Source organism: Coregonus lavaretus, assembly GCF_964263955.1.
Source record: "Coregonus lavaretus genome assembly, chromosome: 32".
NCBI classification, from domain to species: Eukaryota; Metazoa; Chordata; class Actinopteri; order Salmoniformes; family Salmonidae; genus Coregonus; species Coregonus lavaretus.
The window spans coordinates 13,036,611-13,061,601 of record NC_140019.1 but is presented as its reverse complement, the minus strand read 5'-3'; the positions used below and the strand labels follow the sequence as shown (position 1 = coordinate 13,061,601).

General features: G+C 42.9%; 1 protein-coding gene across 1 annotated transcript; it reads right to left on the bottom strand.

Annotated features, from left to right (window-relative positions):
- Positions 1–205: 205 nt before the first annotated feature.
- On the bottom strand, positions 206–24,595 carry LOC311107632 (sodium/hydrogen exchanger 6-like). The gene is made up of 16 exons (XM_084150156.1): positions 24,220–24,595; positions 23,375–23,574; positions 14,465–14,542; positions 14,278–14,354; positions 13,747–13,859; positions 12,867–12,972; positions 9,015–9,156; positions 8,479–8,584; positions 8,273–8,361; positions 8,038–8,151; positions 7,614–7,725; positions 6,432–6,585; positions 6,185–6,215; positions 5,975–6,060; positions 4,015–4,120; positions 206–3,739 (listed from the first exon to the last, which is right to left on the bottom strand). The coding sequence occupies exons 1-16, from the start codon at positions 24,500–24,502 to the stop codon at positions 3,461–3,463; spliced, it is 2,076 nt and encodes a 691-aa protein (XP_084006282.1). The 5' UTR covers positions 24,503–24,595; the 3' UTR covers positions 206–3,460.
- Positions 24,596–24,991: the final 396 nt, after the last annotated feature.

Here is a 24,991-nt window from a genome sequence, read left to right as displayed (position 1 = left end):
CTGGAGAGGAGAGGTAGGTTTGAGTCTCAGGCTGTTCAGTACTAAGGGGATGAAGGCCAAGCCTGTTGGATAAATGACTGAGATGTTTTTAAGAGTAGTCTGCATCAGAGACTTCCTGGATATGGTTGGCTATTAGCTAACAAATTCTCAGAGGCCAACTAGATCGTGTCTATATCATCATGTGAAATCAGCAAGTCAATAAGGATACGATTACAGAGGAGGGTTTAATCCAAAGCACAGGCTTCTGTTTCTTGAACATTGCACGCAACTTGAACAGGTGAGGATATTTACAGAGATGTAAACAGTCAGTACCGACAACACTGAGAGAGCACAGTGTGACACACACACGCATTACAGCAGACACACACACACAGGTGTAGACAACATGCACACACGCATGTGCACGGGCTCACACACACACACACACACACAGCGAAGTAGCAGTATAAACACAGATTGGCCAGTCTGAAAACACAGAGTACAACAAGCCCCTTTGGTCAGCTACTTCAGACTAGTGTCAACATGTTAATTACAAGTTAACATTCATAGTTCAAATCAAAAATAGAACACATACTGTAAGAACAGTACAGGCAAATATAAGTAGACCTACAAGGGGCTTTTTTGACCAACGACATTATTTGATCTGTCAGTGATAGACTGGTACACACTCCTGATTTAGACTTTTTTGTTGTTGTGAAGAGTCAGTCAATGGCATGGGAAAGGAATGAGGCCAATCTTGTTTCTCTTGGTAACATTGATCATAATAACCTGTACATAAATTGATCATATTTCACTGGATTCATGTGAATTCCTTTTCATTTCATTATAAACCCAACACATAATTCAAAGCCAGTTAAAAAGCAGCTCAAAAGTATGACAAATGTCACATGCAAGACAATCAAAGCAAGATGAAAATGAAACAAACAATTCTCAAAAAACAAGTGCAAATGCTGCAACATCTTTAATGCTTTCGCCTTATTTCCCATCTCCATCAAGAATAAACAAAATGGAGGGGAAAAAAACAGAAAATGGCGGGGAAAATCATTTACTGCACATTGTGGTGTCAAGAGGCATGCCTGATAAAAACGAAGAAAGACACGTGCCATCAGAGGTTCCTGCACAGCAGGAGGTAACACTGAGTGGAAGACCCAAGGCATGTCTAGTAAACTGCCCTCTTCCCTCCCTCTTTATTTTAACCTTCCCCTCCCTTTGACTCTCCTCCACCCCAGGTGCAAAAGGTAATTGCTTTGACTACAGGAAAGATGTACAGTATCTCTCTACCTCCCTTTCCTCTGCCCCTACCCTGTCTCATTCACTCTCTCCTACTCCCTCCCTCTGTAGTGCTGTCTGGCACAGCGGCCGATTCCATCCACATCAACAGTGCGTTGTCAGGCCGTGAACCTGTCAACACTTCCTGCTGCACCACATTAACAGCCACCGTTGATCCCAGACCTGTCACAAGGGCAGAGCCCATGTAGCCAAACAGCTCAGAGGAGCTACTCACTCTGATCCCAGACCTGTCACAGGACAGAGCCCATGTAGCCAAGAAGGTTAGAGGAGCTATTCACTCAGAGGCCAGGCATCAGCTATAAAATCAGCCCAACTCCCATACAATGAAGAGCGAGGCATATAGGATACATTAGACTAGTGCATGTCTAATACAAACCTATTGTATCATTATTTTACACAAATAAAGATTAGCACACATTCCTTTTGTACAACCACTCTGTTTTCTTCAAGTGATCCCTACCAGCTTCTCTAAATATCTATTCTGAATCATTTAATATCTGAAATGTTATCCCAATTTGCCTATTCATATATTGTTTCGGATAGTATGTAGAAATCCCTCATATCACAACATCATACAGTATCAAGAACAATGTAGTCAATAGATCAGTAACTCAGGGCAGTTAACAGTTGAACTGCGGTAGCAGCAGCTCATCAATTTTTTGACATGGACAGTCATCAGGCCATTTCCATAAATAATCCCAAATGAAGCAAATTCAATTGAAAAATAATTGGATAAGAAATGAAGCAACATTGTTGATCCACAAATGTTAATTCCAGATAAATTTGCCAAAAACAAAGCAAATTTGATCTTTGATCAAGAGCTACTGTAGAATGTTCCCTGTATACTACTTCAATGCAGTGAATAACCAGATAGATCTTAGCCAGTAGGAAGCAAGGGCTTAGCACAGATAAAGTCCACAGTAGGTTTGATAATAGTAACATTGCAGTCCCTAATATCAAATATTCACCATGTTACACATACAGTCTAGTATAATTACAGTGACAGAGTTATGTAGCTAAAGTACTTATAGTATGTTGCAAAATACATACAAAGTATTTTGAGGCTGTCTGCACTCTTTTCATAAAATGTCAATGCAGGAGAAATGGCACTAGCTTTCACCGTACGGGAGATTGGATCTGGTATTCAAAACGGCAGCCCTTCTTTCTGCATCTGTGGTGAGTGACATCAGCTTCTAAAATAAGGTGTCAAACCCTCGCAAAGTCACAGTCTAAGGTCGTTGTGGGAGATCCAAGACGTGCGCCAGGTTACACAGAGCGAGCAGAATTACATCGTTAGCCTGGTCAAACCAGACTGAGCTCTGTCCTTACCGTTGTCGTTCAACCAGGCTATAACATTGTAACAATCTACAGCCCAACGGCTCAAACGCAGACAGCCTGTCACCCATAGAGAAGGTCGCCACCCTGTGGATGGAGGATTGTATTACTTCTAAAAGGGAAAATAAACTACAGTGGTCACTGAGGCACTTGATTGTAACCGTATACGCATAGCAACAAAATACGACGCAGCGCCATTAAAATCAGGTCAGCATGCCTTGGATCACACAGAGAAGGCAGTAACATTCAGGATCAGACCCAAAAACAAGGCTACAAACTCAGTCAGCCCCTCGACCTTCTCACTCCCCACGCATAGAAAAAGGATGCACAATTTAGCATGCACAGTTAGCATGTCACCGTTATTATACACCTTGTGATACAGAGACAAACTAGCTGTTGTACTGTGACCTCCACATATAGACTAATGCATGCGCATAGACTCGTATAGAGTCCTCTACAACGCTACTGTGACAAGATTGCCACGTGATTTCAGTGTGGTCCTATTAGAAGACAAACTGAGAAAAGCTAATCGGTTTAACCAAATCAAAAGAAAACATGAATAAATACTTCATATTACAGTGATGGCGACAGGAGTAGAAATTAGCAAACAAGAATGAGGTAGAGACATGGACTAGCCACTTGAGAAACTCAAAGTGGTATGAGAGAAAAGGAAAGAGAGAGAAAGAGAGAGGAAGACAAACAGACACAATCAGAGAGACAAACAGACAGAGAGAGACCAGTCTCTTGCTGATCTTAGTTGATTTCATTCCTGCAGATTAAGGTGAGCAGGACGTAGAGTGAATTGGTCATCTGGCTAGCTGGCCTCTCTTTCCCCTTACATCCGAATACGGTGTCGGGGGTCCGCGAGCGGGGGCTCGGAGTCGTCCATGGGCAGGACCAGGCGGGTGCCCCTCATCACCAGCTCGTGGTCACCGTACGTTAGCTCGCGGTCCAGGTCGTCAGCGGAGATGACGGCGGAGGTGGTGCCCGCGGGCCCGGCACTGGTGTGGGCGCCGCTGGCGTCCGTGCTCACCGTGATGTCACCGTAGGTCAGGCTGATATCCCCATCCGTCAGGATGAGGTCCGAGTCGTCGTCCTTCAGCTGGCACTCGTTCTGGTGGCAGGAAAGAGAAGGAGAGAAAGGAACATTTAGGAATAGGTCTTCACTAGTTCTAACTGATCAAATACTCCTGTTATAACTGAACTAATGCTTTAGCTCTTATGAAATCAGCAACTCTTCAATTGAGTCCATTAATTGATACATTATCCATTGTGATACTCATTAAGACTAAGAAGAAAACAGTACCTCACTACATGTCATCACTATTACCATAATCACCCTAACAGGGTCATGTGGGTAATAGGGACACATGGTTTGTGGGGACTGACCTCATAGGCCTGTGGGCTGGTGAGACATCTGGCCAGTGGTCCACAGCAGGCAGGCATGGTGACGGTGAGTGGGGGGCCACTATGTGTCAGGATGGGCTTCAGGTAGCTGGAGAGGGGTTTGAGTCAAGGCCTCAACTGTGTCACAGATAATCAAAACAAACTGCTCAAATACATAATGGAGATTTACTATAGGTCAACCATCCTCCTCTTCCTCAATGCATCAGCCTCCAATGCTGTAGGCTAGTATGTTATTGCAGCAATTGTACATACATACAGTGCATTCGGAAAGTATTCAGACCCCTTGACTTTTCCCACATTTTGTTACGTTACAGCCTTATTCTAAAATTGATTAAACAGTTTTTTCCCCTCATCAATCTACACACAATACCCCATAATGACATAGCAAAAACAGGTTTTTAGAATTTTTTGTAAATGTATTAAAAATAGAAAACGGAAATATCAAATTTACATAAGTATTCAGACCCTTTACTCAGTACTTTGTTGAAGCACCTTTGACAGCGATTACAGCCTCAAGTCTTCTTGGGTATGATGCTACAAGCTTGGCACACCTGTATTTGTGGAGTTTCTCCCATTCTTCTCTGCAGATCCTCTCAAGTTCTGTCAAGTTGGATGGGGAGCGTCGCTGCACAGCTATTTTCAGGTCTCTCCAGAGATGTTCAATCGGGTTCAAGTCCGGGCTCTGGCTGGGCCACTCAAGGACATTCAGAAACTTGTCCCGAAGCCACTCCTGCGTTGTCTTGGCTGTGTGCTTAGGGTCGTTGTCCTGTTTGAAGGTGAATCTTTGCCCCAGTCTGAGGTCCTGAGCGCTCTGGAGCAGGTTTTCATCAAGGATCTCTCTGTACTTTGCTCCGTTCTAGTCTCCCAGTTCCTGCCGCTGAAAAACATCCCCACAGCATGATGCTGCCACCACCATGCTTCAACGTAAGGATGGTGCCAGGTTTCCTCCAGATGTAACGCTTGGCATTCAGGCCAAAGAGTTCAATCTTGGTTTCATCAGAACAGAGAATCTTGGTTATCATGGTCTGAGAGTCCTTTAGGTGCTTTTTGGCAAACTCCAAGCGGGCTGTCATGTGCCTTTTACTGAGGAGTGGCTTCCATCTGGCCACTCTACCATAAAGGCCTGATTGGTGGAGTGCTGCAGAGATGGTTGTCCTTCTGGAAGGTTCTCCCATCTCCACAGAGAAACTCTGCCGATTGCTCAGTTTGGCCGGGCGGCCAGCTCTAGGAAGAGTCTTGGTGGTTCTAAAATTCTTCCATTTAAGAATGATGGAGGCCACTGTGTTTTTGGGGACCTTCAATGCTGCAGAAATGTTTTGGTACCCTTCCCCAGATCTGTGCCTCGACACAATCCTGTCTCGGAGCTCTATGGACAATTCCTTCGACCTCATGGCTTGGTTTTTGTTCTGACATGCACTGTCAACTGTGGGACCTTATATAGACAGGTGTGTGCCTTTCCAATCATGTCCAATCAATTGAATTTACCACAGGTGGACTCCAATCAAGTTGTAGAAACAGCTCAAGGATGATTAGTGGAAACAGGATGCACCCGAACTCAATTTTGAGTGTCATAGCAAAGGGTCTGAATACTTATGTAAATAAGGTATCTGTTCTTTATTTTTAATACATTTGCTAAAATGTCTAAAAACCTGTTTTCGCTTTGTCATTATGGGGTATTGTGTGTAGATTGATGAGGGGAAAAATAATTTAATCAATTTTAGAATAAGGCTGTAACATATCAAAAAGTGGGAAAAGTCAAGGGGTCTGAATACTTTCCGAATGCACTGTATACATGATCATTTTGGTTATGCAGGACAAATCATGGTTTTCTACTTTATGCGTTAATATACTGGATAGAGAACATAAAAGCTTTCTCTGTGAAATGAATCTGTCACTGGAGCGCCATCTGCTGTGTGCTGATGGGAGTGACACCAAAGGATACTTGTGGTCAAAGTTGTACCAGATCCTAAAGAGCCAGGCACTCTCGTGTTTGGTGCTCCTCCGCTCTGATCCCTCTGTAATGCTCACCTGAGGAGACAGAGTCACAGAAAATACAGATACAGAGATCCACTCAAAACAACATCACTACATTAAATCAGATGATTACAGCATTCAAGTCAAATAACACAATTTTCATAAGCTTAATACTCACTGAGTTATCTGCGTCCGAATCTACACCCACACTGTTAGAAATGCAGAAACACATACATTAGTCTACCAGATCACAGTGGTCACAGACCATCATATTGAAACTGGACAGCCAACTTTATGTGCTGTGTGTATCCTAAATTAGAATAGACATCAGAACAACAAAAGGTTCAGTTTTAAGGCAATTTTTTTGGGGGGGACATACACCAACAATCCCAAACTTTGACTTTCGACCCCCACGGTGGACCTACCGTATGTGCTGGCAGGAAAGCATCTGGGTGGTGCCGCCTCCACAGACCCATACAGTGAAGAAGACGATGAGGAGGGTGGTTGTGAACATCATCTGACGGGCGTACGTAGCCGTGTCCCGGATGGAGAGGGCAAAAGTCATCGCCCCACGCAACCCTAGGGAGGACAAGGAGGGGTTATTTAAGCAATAAGGCACAAGGGGTTGTGGTATATGGCCAATATACCACAGCTAAGGGCTGTTCTTATGCACGACGCATCGCAGTGCCTGGATACAGCCCTTAGCCGTGGTATATTGGCCATATACCACAAACCCCAGAGGTGCCTTATTGCTATTATAAACTGGTTACCAACGTAATTAGAGCAGTAAAAATAAATGTTTTGTCATACCATTGGTATACGGTCTGATATACCACGGCTGTCAGCCAATCAGCATTCAGGGCTCGACCCACCCAGTTTATAATATGCTGTAAGTGTGTGCGCAAGCGACAAGCAGTGTGTGTGTCTCAACAAGTCATATCACTTAAAATAGCTTTTTGTTAGATAATGTCGCTGGTGTGGGAACTCTGTAAACATTTCCAATAAAAGTCATCACATGACAATCAGTTAGTACAGTTACATAGTGGTCAATTCAACAACAAGTTCTGGTATGACTTGTGTTTCTATATCTATAATATTTAATAATGATATATATAATCAATATAGCATCTTGCTCTACCAACAGAGTTTCAGAAGACTAAGGATGTAATGTCAGAATAGTGACTCCTAAATCACTGGACACAAGAAATCAGACTCATAAATCAACATTTTAAAACTCTTGGCCAAAAAGTGGGAGGATATCCCAGCCTCTGCACTTTTTTAAAATTTCCCCAAAAATGTTTTAAACTAATAATAAATAAATAAATTGTGGCTGATATTTCATCATTTGAAACCCAGAAATTGGATAGAAAGTGATATATTATCATCACCTTTTCTCTTCAAGTATATACAAGGTTATTTAATCTAGTGATTAAAAAAGGAAAAATGGTGGCGCCAGATCTCCGCCTGGCCACATAGGTGGTGTTTACACAGGCAGCCCAATTCCAATCTTTTCTTTTCACTAATTGGTCTTTTGATGAATTAGAACAGCTCTTTTGCCAATAATTGGGCAAAAGATCAGAATTGGGCTGCCTGTGTAAATGCAGTACCTGCAAACATCATCATGTGTTGGAAGTTGGAGCTGATCTTGTTCCTGCGTCCAAGGTTGAGCAGGAAGGACAGGGGGTAGATGTTGGCTGCTCTGCCCAGGAACACTGCCAGCTGGGAGGGATTGTTGTCAAGGAGAGGTCCATAGAGGGTAAAGAAACCTAGCAGTCTCCTGAAAAAACATTTCAGTCTAGTGCCTTCCCAGCATTACAAACAACATTCTGTACATAGATGCCCGGTAATGTTACTTACTTAATGCTACTTACTCTAAGCTGTTATGACTGCAGTGGTTAAATAACAGTTAAACAATGCCCAGTTTGTCATTACTTATGCCATTCCCACCCAGTCTTACAGTTTAACCCCTTTACACTACTCTACTCTTAGACTAGGGTTGTCATCACCTCATTGTATTAAGACTGAGGATACAAAAGCACCCACGATGAAGGTGGGGTTGAAGATGTGGTTCTGGAAGGTGAACAGGGCCAGACCCATGTAGGAGAAGATGAAATTCTCCGCCAGGAAGTTCAGCAGCTCAAACAACTACAGGACAACACAAAAACAACCTTTCAGGGACCATGATGGAATGTCAATATTCAGCAGACGACATTGCTGTCCAGAGTAGCTTGCAGTAAATAAATGCAATGGTAAACGTTGTCCTCACCTGTTTGGTCCTGTCCTGGGATTCAGGGGACAGGTTGTTGAAGGTGTAGTGAGCCTGAGTGATTCCACAGAACAGCACTGCCACCACACCTGCAAACAGCAGACACACCCACATCATGATTAACCATAATAAGCTGGGTCATGAAAAATAACCTGTGGGGGTGGGACCATGACCTATATGTAGCGGTGCAGTAAGATGAGGGTTACCTGTGAAGCCACAGGCCTCAGCCATTAAGAAGGTGCTCCAGGACATGAGGAAGAAGAGAGCCGTCTCCAGTAGCTGGAAGTCCCTCAGCTTAGTGAACTTCGTGACGTGAGGAGAACAGTCAAGGAGAAAATCCATCATGAAACTACCACACTACACAACTCACCAACACTGACAGAACAGCTTAGACACTACAGCATTGAGGTCAACATATAGCAACTAGCAAGTTACAATAACAAAAGCATTTTTACATTTGAGTCATTTAGCAGACACTCTTATCCAGAGTGACTTACAAAAGCAATTAGTGCCTTGCTCAAGGGCACATCGATAGATATTTCCCGTAGTCGGCTCGGGGATTCAAACTAGCGACCTTTGTTACTGGCCCAACGCTCTTAACCGATAGGCTAAGAATCTACTTCATACATTCTAATACAAGAACAAAAGCATTTCCATCTGTTTGTAACCTTGCTGTTGTTGTAATATAAATATCTAGACACGCAAATCACACAAAGGAAGTGCATCATTGAGTAAAGGATATGAGTGCTGTCATGACCCCGGTGGCCACTCCTAGGGCGAAGGATCCACTGAAGACCCCCAGGAACACCCCGAAGGACTTCAACATGGCCATCACCTCAAAGGTGTGACTGTTGTCCCCCTCCGGCTGGTACGACACGATGGACCTGGTACACACACACACACACACACACACACACAGTCACACACTGTCAATCCCAGAAAAGGTGCAAAATAATAGAGTAGCTCAAGCGGTCTATGTGGATGGATGAAGTGTTACGAGGGTGGAAATGGAAATGAAATACCGGTATGTACTGTATCATTTCTGGGGCCGAGAAATGAATGTGAACCATAGATCATTAGTACAGTTAGACCTAGAGAGCTGGTTTACAATGTTCTTCCATCCTGAGAAGGTTGAACGTCGTGAAAAGTCCCAATTGATATCAGAACTAAGGTATGGTGTACCAGGTATATTCCTACAGACCAGGGGAGGCCTTTATCCGATGACTCTGATGATCCTAATGACCCAAGACCACTGTATAGTACTAACATTTACATGCCCGGTCTGTTTGAAGTGCAGATGACTCTCTTGGCAAATATATTGTGGCTCGCTGTGTCAATATCTACAATGACTATCGTAGTTTCATATGGAAACCATTAAGAAATTATGAGATTATCCTACAGTATGTGCACATCAGTGGTGGCTGGTGGGAGGAGCTATAGGAGGACAGGCTCATTGTAATGGCTGGAATGGAATGATTGAAACGGAATATGGTTTCCATATGTTTGATACCGTTCCATTTATTCCATTCCAGCCATTACAATGAGCCCGTCCTCCTATAGCTCCTTCCACCAGCCTGCACTGGTGCACATATTTGTGTATAGACATCTGTTAGTAAGTACGGTACTGTATGTGAAGTGATACCATTCTCTTAGTAGCAATGTTCTACACTGGAGGGTTCTATGGGAGTTCTAGCTCCCCAGTCTTCAGGTACAGTGAGGGAAAAAAGGATTTGATCCCCTGCTGATTTTGTACGTTTGCCCACTGACAAAGACATGATCAGTCTATAATTTTAAATGGTAGGTTTATTTGAACAGTGAGAGACAGAATAACAACAACAAAAATCTAGAAAAAAACGCATGTCAAAAATGTTATAAATTGATTTGCATTTTAATGAGGGAAATAAGTATTTGACCCCTCTGCAAAACATGATTTAGTACTTGGTGGCAAAACCCTTATTGGCAATCACAGAGGTCAGATGTTTCTTGTAGTTGGCCACCAGGTTTGAACACATCTCAGGAGGGATTTTGTCCCACTCCTCTTTGCAGATCTTCTCCATGTAATTAAGGTTTCGAGGCTGACGTTTGGCAACTCGAACCTTCAGCTCCCTCCACAGATTTTCTATGGGATTAAGGTCTGGAGACTGGCTAGGCCACTCCAGGAACTTAATGTGCTTTTTCTTGAGCCACTCCTTTGTTGCCTTGGCTGTGTGTTTTGGGTCATTGTCATGCTGGAATACCCATCCACGACCCATTTTCAATGCCCTGGCTGAGGGAAGGAGGTTCTCACCCAAGATTTGATGGTAGATGGCCCTGTCCATCGTCCCTTTGATGCGGTGAAGTTGTCCTGTCCCCTTAGCAGAAAAACACCCCCAAAGCATAATGTTTCCACCTCCATGTTTGACGGTGGGGATGGTGTTCTTGGGGTCATAGGCAGCATTTCTCCTCCTCCAAACACGGCGAGTTGAGTTGATGCCAAAGACCTTGATTTTGGTCTCATCTGACCACAACACTTTCACCCAGTTCTCCTCTGAATCATTCAGATGTTCATTGGCAAACTTCAGATGGGCCTGTATATGTGCTTTCTTGAGCAGGAGGACCTTGCGGGCACTGCAGGATTTCAGTCCTTCACGGCGTAGTGTGTTACCAATTGTTTTCTTGGTGACTATGGTCCCAGCTGCCTTGAGATCATTGACAAGATCCTCATGTGTAGTTCTGGGCTGATTCCTCACCGTTCTCATGATCATTGCAACTCTACGAGGTGAGATCTTGCATGGAGCCCCAGGCCGAGGGAGATTGACAGACTTTTGTGTTTCTTCCATTTGTGAATAATCGCACCAACTGTTGTCACCTTCTCACCAAGCTGCTTGGCGATGGTCTTGTAGCCCATTCCAGCCTTGTGTAGGTCTACAATCTTGTCCCTGACATCCTTGGAGAGCTCTTTGGTCTTGGCCATGGTGGAGAGTTTGGAATCTGATTGATTGATTGCTTCTGTGGACAGGTGTCTTTTATACAGGTAACAAGCTGAGATTAGCACTCCCTTTAAGAGTGTGCTCCTAATCTCAGCTCGTTAACTGTATAAAAGACACCTGGGAGCCAGAAATCTTTCTGATTGAGAGGGGGTCAAATACTTAATTCCCTCATTAAAATGCAAATCAATTATTTAACATTTTTGACATGCGTTTTTCTGGATTTTTTGTTGTTGTTATTCTGTCTCTCACTGTTCAAATAAACCTACCATTAAAATTATAGACTGATCATTTCTTTGTCAGTGGGCAAACGTACAAAATCAGCAGGGGATCAAATACTTTTTTCCCTCACTGTATCTCTCAGTAATGACTGTGGCAGAAATACTTCAACAGCTTTCCATTCAAGGCAGACTGGGGGGACTATTAGGCCTAGCTGTTTTAACTCATAAATATGGGGAACCACTTGTGAAAGATTAGCTGAAGCTTGGAATTAATGATTCTAGATAACATGGTTAAATCCAAATTCCAATCAATCCAAATTCTTTATACAATTCTGGCTCATGCGAAAGCAAAATAAATCCATGTAAAAATGATCAAATAAGAGGGTTGTTACTGTTCTTTCTATTTCTTTAACTTGAACAATTCTCTACGCATTACATCACTATAAGGGCATTAGTACATGGCTGAGAGAAAAGCAGTGAGTGAGAGAGCAGTTTGACCGAGAAGACATAGAGAGGAGGGGTATAGGGTTAGAGTCGAGCAGCAGGACCATGCAAATTGGGGATCTAATAAACTCCTGTCTCCCAAACAGCAAATCACCAGGATTCTACACCACAAGAACTGGCTTACATTTTGAATTGAGGCCTCAAGAGTTGACCTAATGCATACCTCAAGATCTACAAAACAGATGCCATGAAATATGGACTCAGTACTCTAACTTTTAGGTTATGCAAACATCTGACACACTTTTGATGTTGGAGTGAACTCTCCGTTTAAGGGTTGTACTTGTGCTGCATATCTGCTACCTGGGGTGTAATGGCTGGTCATTTGCCGTGCATGTTCTGACGATGCAAAAAAGAAGCCACTGCAAAAGCACTCTGAGCTAGCACACCCGTTCAGGGGAGTGTCTCGTGTCGCCGCCACGCCCTCTACCCACTGATTGGCTGATTGATTGGCTCCAGGGGCGTGCTGCACCCCCGCGCTGAGCCGACCATAATACATTAGAATTCTGAAAATAATCAGAGTTCCCGGCAGAGGGAAGGTACTGGTTAGGGTTACCAAAGGGTCAGTCTCACACATTCCACAGCATTAATAATAGTTATTGGTTTAGTACAACCAGGTCACAAACAGGACAATCAATACCAAATAACATTTGGTTGAGGGTGTGTGGGGTGTGTGTGTGCATGTCCATGTGCTTGTGTGTGTGTGTGACTAGGACAAACCTCCCTCTTATCCAGCCCAAAATATCTAAAACAGTTCCAAAGCACAGCTGTTTGAAGATGAGGTTTGTCAGCCAAAGCTTCACAACAATGGATCACAAAGACAAAAAAAGACCAAACTTCACAATGTGAGTGTGTACAGACAGACAGACGGTAGATAGGTGTGTCAGGTTAAGACGGAGGACTCACGAGGACAGCACCACGGCCACGGCGTCGTTGAGAACGCTCTCTCCAAACAGCAGAGCGTACAGATCCACGTCCACCTGCAGCTCGTTGAAGATGGCCAGCACCGTCACTGCAGGACATGAGACACAGTAAAGAAAAGGCTTCCACATGCTTCAGTTCGGCTGCATACTCCCTTAAAAGACCACCTGAAAAACTTGAAAAAAGCAGCAATAGTACTATTTGTCCATTTTGAGACGCCGTAGCCTAAGATAACTCAAGGAATCTGTCATTCATTTTACGTTTTTGCTCAGGAGATCTTAGTCACGCATTTTTACATTTAAAGATGTTTGGTGCAGTATTTCTCAATGAAAAAATGTGCCTGAAAACAAGTCGTCTCTCGTTGAATGACAACAAAGACTTTATTGAAGAATCACTACTGTTGACCAATCACAGACAAAGGTGCGTAGACTTCGGCTACCGACTTCGACTTGCCTACAGAATTTATTTTGTGTGCCTTTACACTGTTTTCAGAATGACATGCAGATGGACCAGCAAGACCGCATTCGAGAATGTTACCACGTCAACATAAAGTTGTCCTCTTAACATTCTACTAGAATGAACCAGCAAATAGAGCCCTATAGGTTAGAAATTGTTGGTGCTGTGTGCAGTCACTACATTTTGTACAACGTCAGCATATGCTATATTTCTCAACTGCAAGACAACTCACAGTACTCCAAATACCTAGTGGAAGTGCATGTTTTTGCAGCTTGTGAATCAGGAAAACCCCCTTTGAACAGAAATATGACTAAGCATATTCCTACTGAAGCAAGCAGTTGAACCATTACCGCGTGGTCCATTACTATGAGTGTACTAAAGAGGTGACTGATATGAACAGAGTCTGTACCGGGGTCAGTAGCAGAGACAATGGCTCCAAACAACAGACAGTCAGTGAAGAAGAAGTCCCCGTCAAGCTGTCCCACCTGCTTCATCAGCGTGACACAGCCGTACATCAGCAACCTGCACAGAGGTACAGATTACATTACTTCAGTTCAGCATTTCTCTGACCGGTCACACAAAGGACTAAAGGTGTATGAACACACAAAGATGTAAAGCATACATAATACAGTATATCTGGGTATAAACTTGCAGGTTGGCATTTGTTGTCATGAATCTTGCCCTGGAGGCAGCTCTGCAGATTTGTCACTAGCTGGCACAGCCACAAAGTCATAAAATCGGATTTTAAACCTAACCCTAACCTTAGCTCCAACTTTAACCATACTGCTAACCCTAATGCCTAACCTTAAATTAAGATCAAAAAGCTATTTTTTGTTTTCATGAATTTTGACTTTGCAGCTGGCCCATCTAGCGGAAATTGCTCAGTTCAGCCTCTAGGGCAAGAGTCATGACAATAAAAGTCCACCTGCTATAAACTCACCCAATGATGAAACATGATATGACTGTTCCCAGAAAGGCGTAGGCCAGGATGGACCCCATGTTCCTGAAGAAGTGCCTCTGGGAGATAGAGTTATGTTAAGGATTAGGCCTAAATATTACCCAAGAACAAATCAACACTGTGATATAACTACTGTTTAAACTTTCAAACAACTAACTACATGCCTTACCCTCTTCAGACTGTAGCCGGCATGGAAGATGATGGGGGGCAGGAGGATGTTGAAGAACACCTCGGGGTCAAAGGTCACCTGTGAGAAAAGAGGAAAAACTCAGAGGGGTTGTTTTACATCACTGTACAGTGTCCCACTGACTATAATAAAATGTGCTATTTTTTTTAGTTATAACCTAATTATAACTACCTGTAACAATAACTAACTAGGGTCCAAAATCCCATTTCAATTTCAATCATTGTGTTGGATGAAAATAGCACTAGTTGTTATTTTTGTTAAATCTAATGTCCTACAGTTGGGCTTAGTTCTGATCAAGCATCCTCTGTGTTGGGTGGTTAAAAACCAAAGTTTAATGGTATCATGGAGTTTTCTTTTCTCTGATCAGGTGACACAGCATTGGCATAGAAGTGGTTCACACAAAGGGGTACTAGGACCCCCGGGGGTACTTGGCCTATCCACAGGGGCAAATTAAGAAGATTCATGAGACCATAGGCCTACTGGTAAAATCCACATAAGGGGGTAATCCGGGCAGCGTAAAAATCTATTGGTGGTACAGTAACCAAAAAAGGTTGGGAACCACTGGCACATAGCCGCGGGAAGTAGGGGTCCTGCAGCACCCCCTGAAAAATCATAATAAAAAAAGACATATACATTTTAGAACACCTACTCATTCTAGGGTGTTTCTTTATTTTTACTATTTTCTACATTGTAGAATAATAGTGAAGACATCAAAACTATGAAATAACACATGGAATCATGTAATAACCCAAAAAATTGTTCAACAAATCAAAATATATTTTATATTTGAGATTCTTCAAAATAGCCGCCCTTTGCCTTGATGACAGCTTTGCACACTCTTGGCATTCTCTCATCCATTTCAATAAACAGGCGTGCCTTAAAAGTTAATTTGTGGAATTTAATGCGTTTGAGCCAATCAGTTGTGTTGTGACAAGGTAGGGTTGGTATACGGAAGATAGCCCTATTTGGTAAAAGACAAAGTCCATATTATGGCAAGAACAGCTCGAATAAGCAAAGAGAAACGACAGTCCGTCATTACTTTAAGACATGAAGTCAGTCAATACGGAAAATGTTGCCCCCCCACCGGCCCCACCTCCTTATGAGGAAGAAGGGGCTGGAGGAGGAAGGGAAGAGGAAGGTGAGGAAGAGCCAGAGGTAGAGGAGTACAGGACAAGGGCAGAGAAAGTCAGACAGGAGAGAAAAGAGAGAAAAGAGAGAAGAGAGAGAAGTCCATCCCCCAGCTTTGAGCGTGAGGAAGAGGAAGATAAGGCGTGACTAGTCCTTGAGGGAGAAATAGTAGACTCTAGTGGGGGGAAGACTAAGGAACCCTTTGATCCAAATTGTGAGGTGTTTGAATTGGCTACTATTGACTTAGCACTTCAACAGGAACAGAAACCTTATTTGACATTGACAGTAATGGGTAAGAAAATGAAATTCCTTTGTGATACGGGAGCCTGCAGGACAGCAACCTGTGCAACAGACAAGCCAGATGGAGTCAGGATTGATGGGGAGAAAATCATAGTGCGATCTGCCTCTGGTCATCAATTTATTGAAAGGTTATCAGCCCCAATAACCCTAAAACATGACCAATCAGGAGGAGAGGCAACCATACCCATCCTGATATCTAAGCTGTGTCGGGTAAATTTACTAGGACATGATGTAATGACTAAATTGAATGTGGCTGTCATTTCCGCTGAGAGGGGAATGAAAGTACACATAGTCAGAGACAATATGGTGGTCTGTGGGGAAGGGGAGCCATGTTATTGGTATAGGCAAGAATTGTTAAGGGGGGGAATAACTGATATTCCCCGAACCTTGATGGAACTTGCTGATGATGTAGTACCAGGCCCCACTAAAATGTCCCCCGATGAGGAGAGGAATACCTGTTGACAGAACAACAGGAGTCTGACTTAAAAGAAGTTCCAGAGCATTTGTGGTCCCGGGGTCCAGCATACGTAGGATTAATAAAAGGGGTAATTCCAGTACAGGTGATACCCAAATCTAATCATAGGCCGTATCAGAAGCAATACCCTATGAAACCAGAAGCAATAAAAGGTTTGCAGTTTACCAAGAGCAGATTGTGAGGGACCTTGAGGGAGGGCCAATTCTCGGGGAGATAGTGAGGCCAGAAACAAAGGTGCAGTGTCCTGGAAATCAGTCAGTTTTTTTTTTTTCAGTTCTGCTGGGAGTACATTGGATGATGGGGTTTTGTGTTGAATTAGAGACAGTGAGACTATTAGTCAATACCTAGGAGAGAAGAGAGGTTACGGTAGCAAAGACAGACAAGAAGGAAATGGTAATAGTGGAGACAGGAGTGAGTGGAAGTGTTACAATTGTGACAAAACGGGACATTTTGCTAGAGAATGTGAGGAACCGTGTAGTTACTGTGCAAGGAAAGGGCACCAGTTAAGAAACTGTAGGCAGAAGGGGAAGAGAGAAATCAGGAGTCCTCATGACCTGGCTGTTTGGTTGTTGTTTTTTAATTGGGGTTTTCAAATAAAAAACAACACACCTAGTATGATGTTTATAAAGCCTTGTTGTTTCAATTTTGGGGGGTTTTCAGCAGGTCAAGGGTGATAGGTCTTAGAGGAGCACACAGTGAATTTTATGGAGTTTTTTAGGTTTTGGCTGAGTTTGGGGTATATATGATTTCTTATGAGAATGAATGTCATGAGGATTAATGAACACTTGGGATAAGTAACATTTATTAAATATTTAGAATAATGGTAATGTTTGGTATACTATGGGATGGAATTTCAATTGCCTCTGAACTCTGTTTTAACTTTCTGGTGTTAATTAATCATCCACACTGGTAAATTCTAAAGGCATGAGAGGAGGACTTTAAGATAGTTTATTTTACCAATAAATAAAAATAAGGGATGGCAATTGGATGATTTTTTACCAATATTACCTAAGTGATTGTTAGGTAGGTGATAATATTGACACATGGGCAGTGACATGTGTCAAAAGGAGGGATGGATGGTAGAACAGATTAGACAACACTTTATTGCACATGGGATTACTAATTATAAAAAAATAAAAATAATAACAAAAAAAACTTTTGTTCAAGATGTGTTATCTGTGCTCAAAATAATCACCAGGGCAGACAAAGGGCACCTCAGGGTGAGTATCCTCCGGCTAAGTACCCTTTCCAGCAATTGGACATTGATTTTATAGAGTTATCACGGAGTGAAGGGAAGAAATTTAGAGTAACCCCAGATAAAGATGGGTTATCCCCCTTTGAGAAAGTGTTTGGAAGACCTTACAGAATGCCACAGTTGGCAGGACCAGACAGGCAGACATAGAACTAGAGAGCACCCTAGCAGAACACGTGAGAAGGTAGTTTATTAACCGCACCTGTATGTCAGAGGTTTTGTGCCCCACAGGTGAACTAAAGGAGAAGGTGACCCACTCTATCTAACCAGGAGACTGGGTGTGGATCCAGTCCCTAAAGAAGAAAAACTGGAAGCAGCCCCGTTGGGAAGGTCTATATCAGGTCCTGTTGGTGACGGCCTTCGCTGTAAGAATCACCGAAAGATCCACCTTGGTGCATGTCACTCACTGCAAAAAGGTAAACCCAGTTACACCTGACGAACAAACACTGAGTTAGGAGAAAGAGCCGATCACCACTAGGGCTCGGGGGTTGGCTCCTTAACGAAGATTCCCTTACCCTGTCTGATCATCCCTGTGTGAGTTCGATAGAAGGTAAAGCAATGGGTTGGCCTCTGGCGTCTGACATGTTCTCAGGGCGAGGGTGGGGATTCTCAGGTCTCCTGACGGTAGGTAGCTGTCTGATTGTGGGGGCCATATTCCTAACACACTCAAACCCTCCTGATCCGCCAGAAGTAGTAGTTAACCTAACAACAAGTTGATAAAATAATACCTTAACACAGTCTATGAAGGCATAGGAGACAACTAGACGTAGGGAAAGGGGAAGTACTAGGGACTGTAGGGAAGGACATCACCATATGTATGTCACCATGTATATCCTGGGACTATGTAGTTGCTCATATCAAGCGGGGGGGATATGTCAATCTCCATACACAGTTTAAGGACAGGTGTAGTATTGTGAAAGTAGGGAATTACCAGAAATGGCAGTGCAACCCATATAAGGGTAGGTACTGTCTGAAAGTCTGAATTACGCTAAAACAGGTTACAGACCTGAACAAGTGAGATATCCTCTTCAACTGGGGCACCCTATAGAGTAAACCTCTCGGAGGGAGGTAGTCAGACCGGGGCTGTGGTGAAGGAGTCTTGTAGTAACTTGCACTATCTATATCCCCCGATAACAAAGTCACCCCGACCTAGGTTGCCTCCGTTTGAAGTCTCAGGGGATTCTTATTGTTTTTCTAGGACTAGTAAGATAGGATACAGGGTTGGGCATCTTAGCTCCTGCTCCCACACAGAGAATGTCACAACTAAAGAGACCATGACTAATCTCTCCTCTTTGTTGCAGCCAGAGGATTTTAGGAACCAAAACCAGGCCCGTGCTGACATCTGATGGTTGTGTGGTGATAACAGATTGTGAACTCACCTACATACGCAAACAATCAAACGTGTCAGAGACTGGTGAGTTGTCACGTAGAAAGTGGGACCTCCTCCCGGGATCCTTTGATGAAAGGATATATATTGATGGGATAGGAGTACCTCGAGGGGTTCCAGAAGAATTCAAAGCTAGGAATCAAATCGCAGCTGGGTTTGAATCAAGTATTTTCTGGTGGTCAACAATTAATAAAAGCGTAGGTTGGATAAATTATATGTACTATAAGCAGCAAAGATTTATAAACCACACTCGTGATGCAATAAAGGGATTAGCTGAGCAGACAGCGGCAACTAGCTTAATGACATGGCAGAATAGAATAGCTTTAGATATGCTTTTGGCTGAGCGGGGCGGAGTTTGTGTTCTGTTTGGATCTATGTGCTGTACTTTCATCCCCAACAATACAGCACCGGACGGGTCCGTTCAGGGACTCACCACGCTGGCAAACGAACTGGCTGAGAACTCTGGTATTAATAGCTCCATAAACGGTTGGTTTGATAACATATTTGGTAAATGGAAAACTATTGTTGTAACTATTCTGGGTGAAGTTATAGCTTCTATGGGTATACTTGTTCTTTGTGGATGTTGTCTTGTTTCCTGTGTCTGAGGGTTGGTGAGAAAAGGAGATGGAGAAGGTGGTTTCCCAACAGATGGTGAGATACGGCCCAATCCCGGACTCCGACCTAAGGAATTAAGGATATGACCTACCAGGCTTGGTGGAGGACGACGACGATCCAGATAATTTGAGACTGGATGTTTTCCTAGAACTATAAATCTCTAGTTTAAAAGTTATTGTAATGATCTTTTGTGTATTAAAGTCTCATTTTAAGTATGATGTACTAGTTACCATTGCTAAAAAGTAACGTTATGCTTTTAATCATGGGGTAACCCTGATGAACCTGTAATGTTTTTATATGCAAACCAACTTATATACTTCAATGAGTGTGATTCATTTCTATAACAACATATATTTTGTATGTGTGTAATATTTAGTCAAAGGGTGGAATTGATAGATTAATTATTAATGACTAATTATTACACCCTGAAACTGTGTATAATGTGTTAGAAATGTGTGAGTGTAGGACCAGTAAAGGCTATGGCATTGAGCCACTATTTAGCAATGTGAGTAAGAGTTAGGCTAGACAACAAAGACAACTGAGAAACTAAGATAAAGAGGGCTCCCAATTTAGGGAGGGGAGAAACTGTTATGAAAACATGGTGCAGAATATTGTGAGAACGGCAATAACTGAGTAAAGCAGGGAGTAGGATATGTGTGTGTGTGTGTGTGTATGTATGTGTGTATGCATGTGTGTATATGTGTGTGAACTGAAGGTCAGTAGAGCAGTTTTAGAGTGGAAAACTACAGCCCGCCTACAGAGGGAAGGGATTTATTTTTGTATGACGTATGAGTATAAAAGATGGACTCTGAAATTGTAATGGCAGAATTCTCAATGAATAAATATCTCTGACTATGCAGACTGGGACTCTGGCAATTACTTAAATCCCAAAAGACTTACAACCTTTTGGGAGACGCACAGAGACACTAAAATAGTTTGTTAAATAATTCACATAACAAGGGGACTGTGAGAATCAGGCCTTCATGGTTGAATTGCTGCAAAGACACCACTACTTAAGGACACCAATAAGAAGAAGAGACCTGCTTGGGCCAAGAAACACGAGCAATGGACATTAGACCGGTGGAAATGTGTCCTTTGGTCTGGAGTCCAAATTGGAGATTGTTGGTTCCAACCACCTTGTCTTTGTGAGACGCGGTGTGGGTTAACGGATGATCTCCGCATGTGTAGTTCCCACCGTGAAGCATGGAGGAGGAGGTGTTATGTGTGGGGTTGCTTTGCTGGTGACACGGTCTATTGATTTATTTAGAATTCAAGGCACACTTAACCAGCATTGCTACCACAGCATTCTGCAGCGATACGCCATCCCATCTGGTTTGGGCTTAGTGGGACTATCATTTGTTTTTCAACAGAACAATGACCCAACACACCTCCAGGCTGGGTAAGATTTATTTTACCAAAAAGGAGAGTGATGGAGTGCTGCATCAGATGACCTGCCCTCCACAATCCCCCAACCTCAACCCAATTGAGATGGTTTGGGATGAGTCGGATGGTAGAGTGAAGGAAAAGCAGCCAACAAGTGCTCAGCATGTGGGAACTCATTCAAGACTGTTGGAAAGGCATTCCAAGTGAAGTTGGTTGAGAGAATGCCAAGAGTGTGCAAAGCTGTCATCAAGGCAAAGGGTGGCTATTTGAAGAATCTCAAATATATTTTGATTTGTTTAACACTTTTTTGGTTACTACATGATTCCATGTGTTATTTCATAGTTTTGATGTCTTCACTATTATTCTACATATATAAAAAAATGTATTCACAAAAGTAGTTGCATTGAACATATACAGTGGGGAAAAAAAGTATTTAGTCAGCCACCAATTGTGCAAGTTCTCCCACTTAAAAAGATGAGAGAGGCCTGTAATTTTCATCATAGGTACACGTCAACTATGACAGACAAATTGAGAAAAAAATAATCCAGAAAATCACATTGTAGGATTTTTTATGAATTTATTTGCAAATTATGGTGGAAAATAAGTATTTGGTCACCTACAAACAAGCAAGATTTCTGGCTCTCACAGACCTGTAACTTCTTCTTTAAGAGGCTCCTCTGTCCTCCACTCGTTACCTGTATTAATGGCACCTGTTTGAACTTGTTATCAGTATAAAAGACACCTGTCCACAACCTCAAACAGTCACACTCCAAACTCCACTATGGCCAAGACCAAAGAGCTGTCAAAGGACACCAGAAACAAAATGGTAGACCTGCACCAGGCTGGGAAGACTGAATCTGCAATAGGTAAGCAGCTTGGTTTGAAGAAAACAACTGTGGGAGCAATTATTAGGAAATGGAAGACATACAAGACCACTGATAATCTCCCTCGATGTGGGGCTCCACGCAAGATCTCACCCCGTGGGGTCAAAATGATCACAAGAACGGTGAGCAAAAATCCCAGAACCACACGGGGGGACCTAGTGAATGACCTGCAGAGAGCTGGGACCAAAGTAACAAAGCCTACCATCAGTAACACACTACGCTGCCAGGGACTCAAATCCTGCAGTGCCAGACGTGTCCCCCTGCTTAAGCCAGTACATGTCCAGGCCCGTCTGAAGTTTGCTAGAGTGCATTTGGATGATCCAGAAGAGGATTGGGAGAATGTCATATGGTCAGATGAAACCAAAATATAACTTTTTGGTAAAAACTCAACTCGTCGTGTTTGGAGGACAAAGAATGCTGAGTTGCATCCAAAGAACACCATACCTACTGTGAAGCATGGGGGTGGAAACATCATGCTTTGGGGCTGTTTTTCTGCAAAGGGACCAGGACGACTGATCCGTGTAAAGGAAAGAATGAATGGGGCCATGTATCGTGAGATTTTGAGTGAAAACCTCCTTCCATCAGCAAGGGCATTGAAGATGAAACGTGGCTGGGTCTTTCAGCATGACAATGATCCCAAACACACCACCCGGGCAACGAAGGAGTGGCTTCGTAAGAAGCATTTCAAGGTCCTGGAGTGGCCTAGCCAGTCTCCAGATCTCAACCCCATAGAAAATCTTTGGAGGGAGTTGAAAGTCTGTGTTGCCCAGCGACAGCCCCAAAACATCACTGCTCTAGAGGAGATCTGCATGGAGGAATGGGCCAAAATACCAGCAACAGTGTGTGAAAACCTTGTGAAGACTTACAGAAAACGTTTGACCTGTGTCATTGCCAACAAAGGGTATATAACAACGTATTGAGAAACTTTTGTAGGTGACCAAATACTTATTTTCCACCATAATTTGCAAATAAATTCATTAAAAATCCTACAATGTGATTTTCTGGATATTTTTTTCTCATTTTGTCTGTCATAGTTGACGTGTACCTATGATGAAAATTACAGGCCTCTCTCATCTTTTTAAGTGGGAGAACTTGCACAATTGGTGGCTGACTAAATACTTTTTTCCCCACTGTAGTAGTTGCATTGAGCTGAATAATAGTGCTCTGTAGGCTACCTCAGGACACGACTGATTACCTATGTTATGCACCGAGTTAGACAGTGTGCATATGTGTCTGTGTATTAGACAGTGATTATGTGTGGAAAATACCTAGGGAAGGATAGAAAGGAAATCTGTAAAGAAAGACAACCAATATGTCTGAGCTGTACAAACACTCCCAAACAGCAGTTTAGATTTGAAAGACCATGTTCAGACAATAACCATGACATATGTGGAAGCATCAACTTATGGTCAGTCAAGCCATAATTTCACGTTTCACGTTAATAATGACCACGTGTTTGGGACTCTACCTTGCGAAGCATCTCGTTGTCTTGTACATCACTGATCTCAGAGGCGCTGATCTCGCCCTTCAGCGTGTACTCGTAGAACTTGCCGCTGACGTTGACGAGCAGTGTAGGCGGGCTGGCATTGACATGGCAACTGAGGGTGACGTTACTAATGTCACGGGGTACGTGGATACCATAGCGCAGGACCACCCCAACTAGCACACCTGGAGGGAGAAAGAGGGAACTAGGGTTAACAAATACCAAATTGCATCTATCAGTTGTACTCTCTGCCCTTCATGCCGGAACAGCACCATGTGCATTGTAAATAAATAACCAGGTAACATTCCACTGAACAATGCAAGGTGACCGCTATGGTGCTTCATGAAGTGCATGAAGTGTTCAGAGCAACTAAAGTAAAATACTGTGAAGCAAGTTGGACCTTCCTGTGTATGTGACACTGAACGGTATGGGTTTAGTGCCTGCACACAGTAGCATAACTGATAAGGCATGAATATTATTTCCCAACACCAACAACAGAGATCTTACTTAGAGATATGGTAATTGTAGGCCTCATATATGCCTGAGCCTTATGTTGTCTCTACAGCATCCCTATACGAATGACAACAATGTTACCAGATTTCCAGTAAATGTTAATACACATACAGTGCGTGACCTGTAGCTACATAAACAGTATGACGTAGCCTCTATGCAACCAAGATACTTTTGACATTGTGTTGGACTAGTCAGACACTTTCGGGAGTCCAACATTATTGCTGTAGTCTCTTGGTTGCATCGAAGCTAAGTATGACGATGAGTAATGACGACATCATGCAGTCTCCTGACATGGGGGCCCTCTCACCCATACTCACCATAGATCATGGCCAGTCCCGTTTCATGCAAAAACCTGAAACGACGGTGCTTGAATAACCATATGGTTAAAATCGTGAGGGTTAGGAGCATGATGAAAATCAGCAGGTCGGCACTGTCTTGTCTGTGGTTATCCTCAACCTTCCTCTCTGTTACCATGTTCTCCATGGCACTATCCTCTGCCCTGCAAACACAGATGCAGAACGACAAACAGGCTAGAACGGTCAGGGCTAACGTCTTCGACATCTTCCGAGTAGCGTTGACCCTGAATCTATTGTAACCCATGTTGACAATTCAATCTTCAAGAAAGTACGTCGTCGTTATTCGTGGTTTCTAGAAAGATATTTCATGCAAGCTAGCTAAACGGAGACAGCAACAGTAGATGGATGATTCCGGAAGGAAAAGCGTTTGTTTTTATTTCAAAGTAAAAGTCCTTTAGGATTTTGGTATGAAAAAAATTTATGATGATAATGCTGCTTATTGTATGTGCCCATATAACCGTATTGGTGACTAATGTGGCAAACTATATATAGATTTGGGAACGAACTCAATATACTTTAAAACGACTAAAACCAAATCTAACGTTAACATGGAACAAGACAACTCAGAACTCGGACATTTCCGATTTGGAAACTCCTTGTAGAAAGATGTGCAGCGTTCACGTCTTGACGGACATTCGGAAATTTCCGACTTGCTTACTTGTTTACATCATTTAGCAGACGCTCTTATCCAGAGCGACTTACAAATTGGTGCATTCAACTTATACTTGTTATA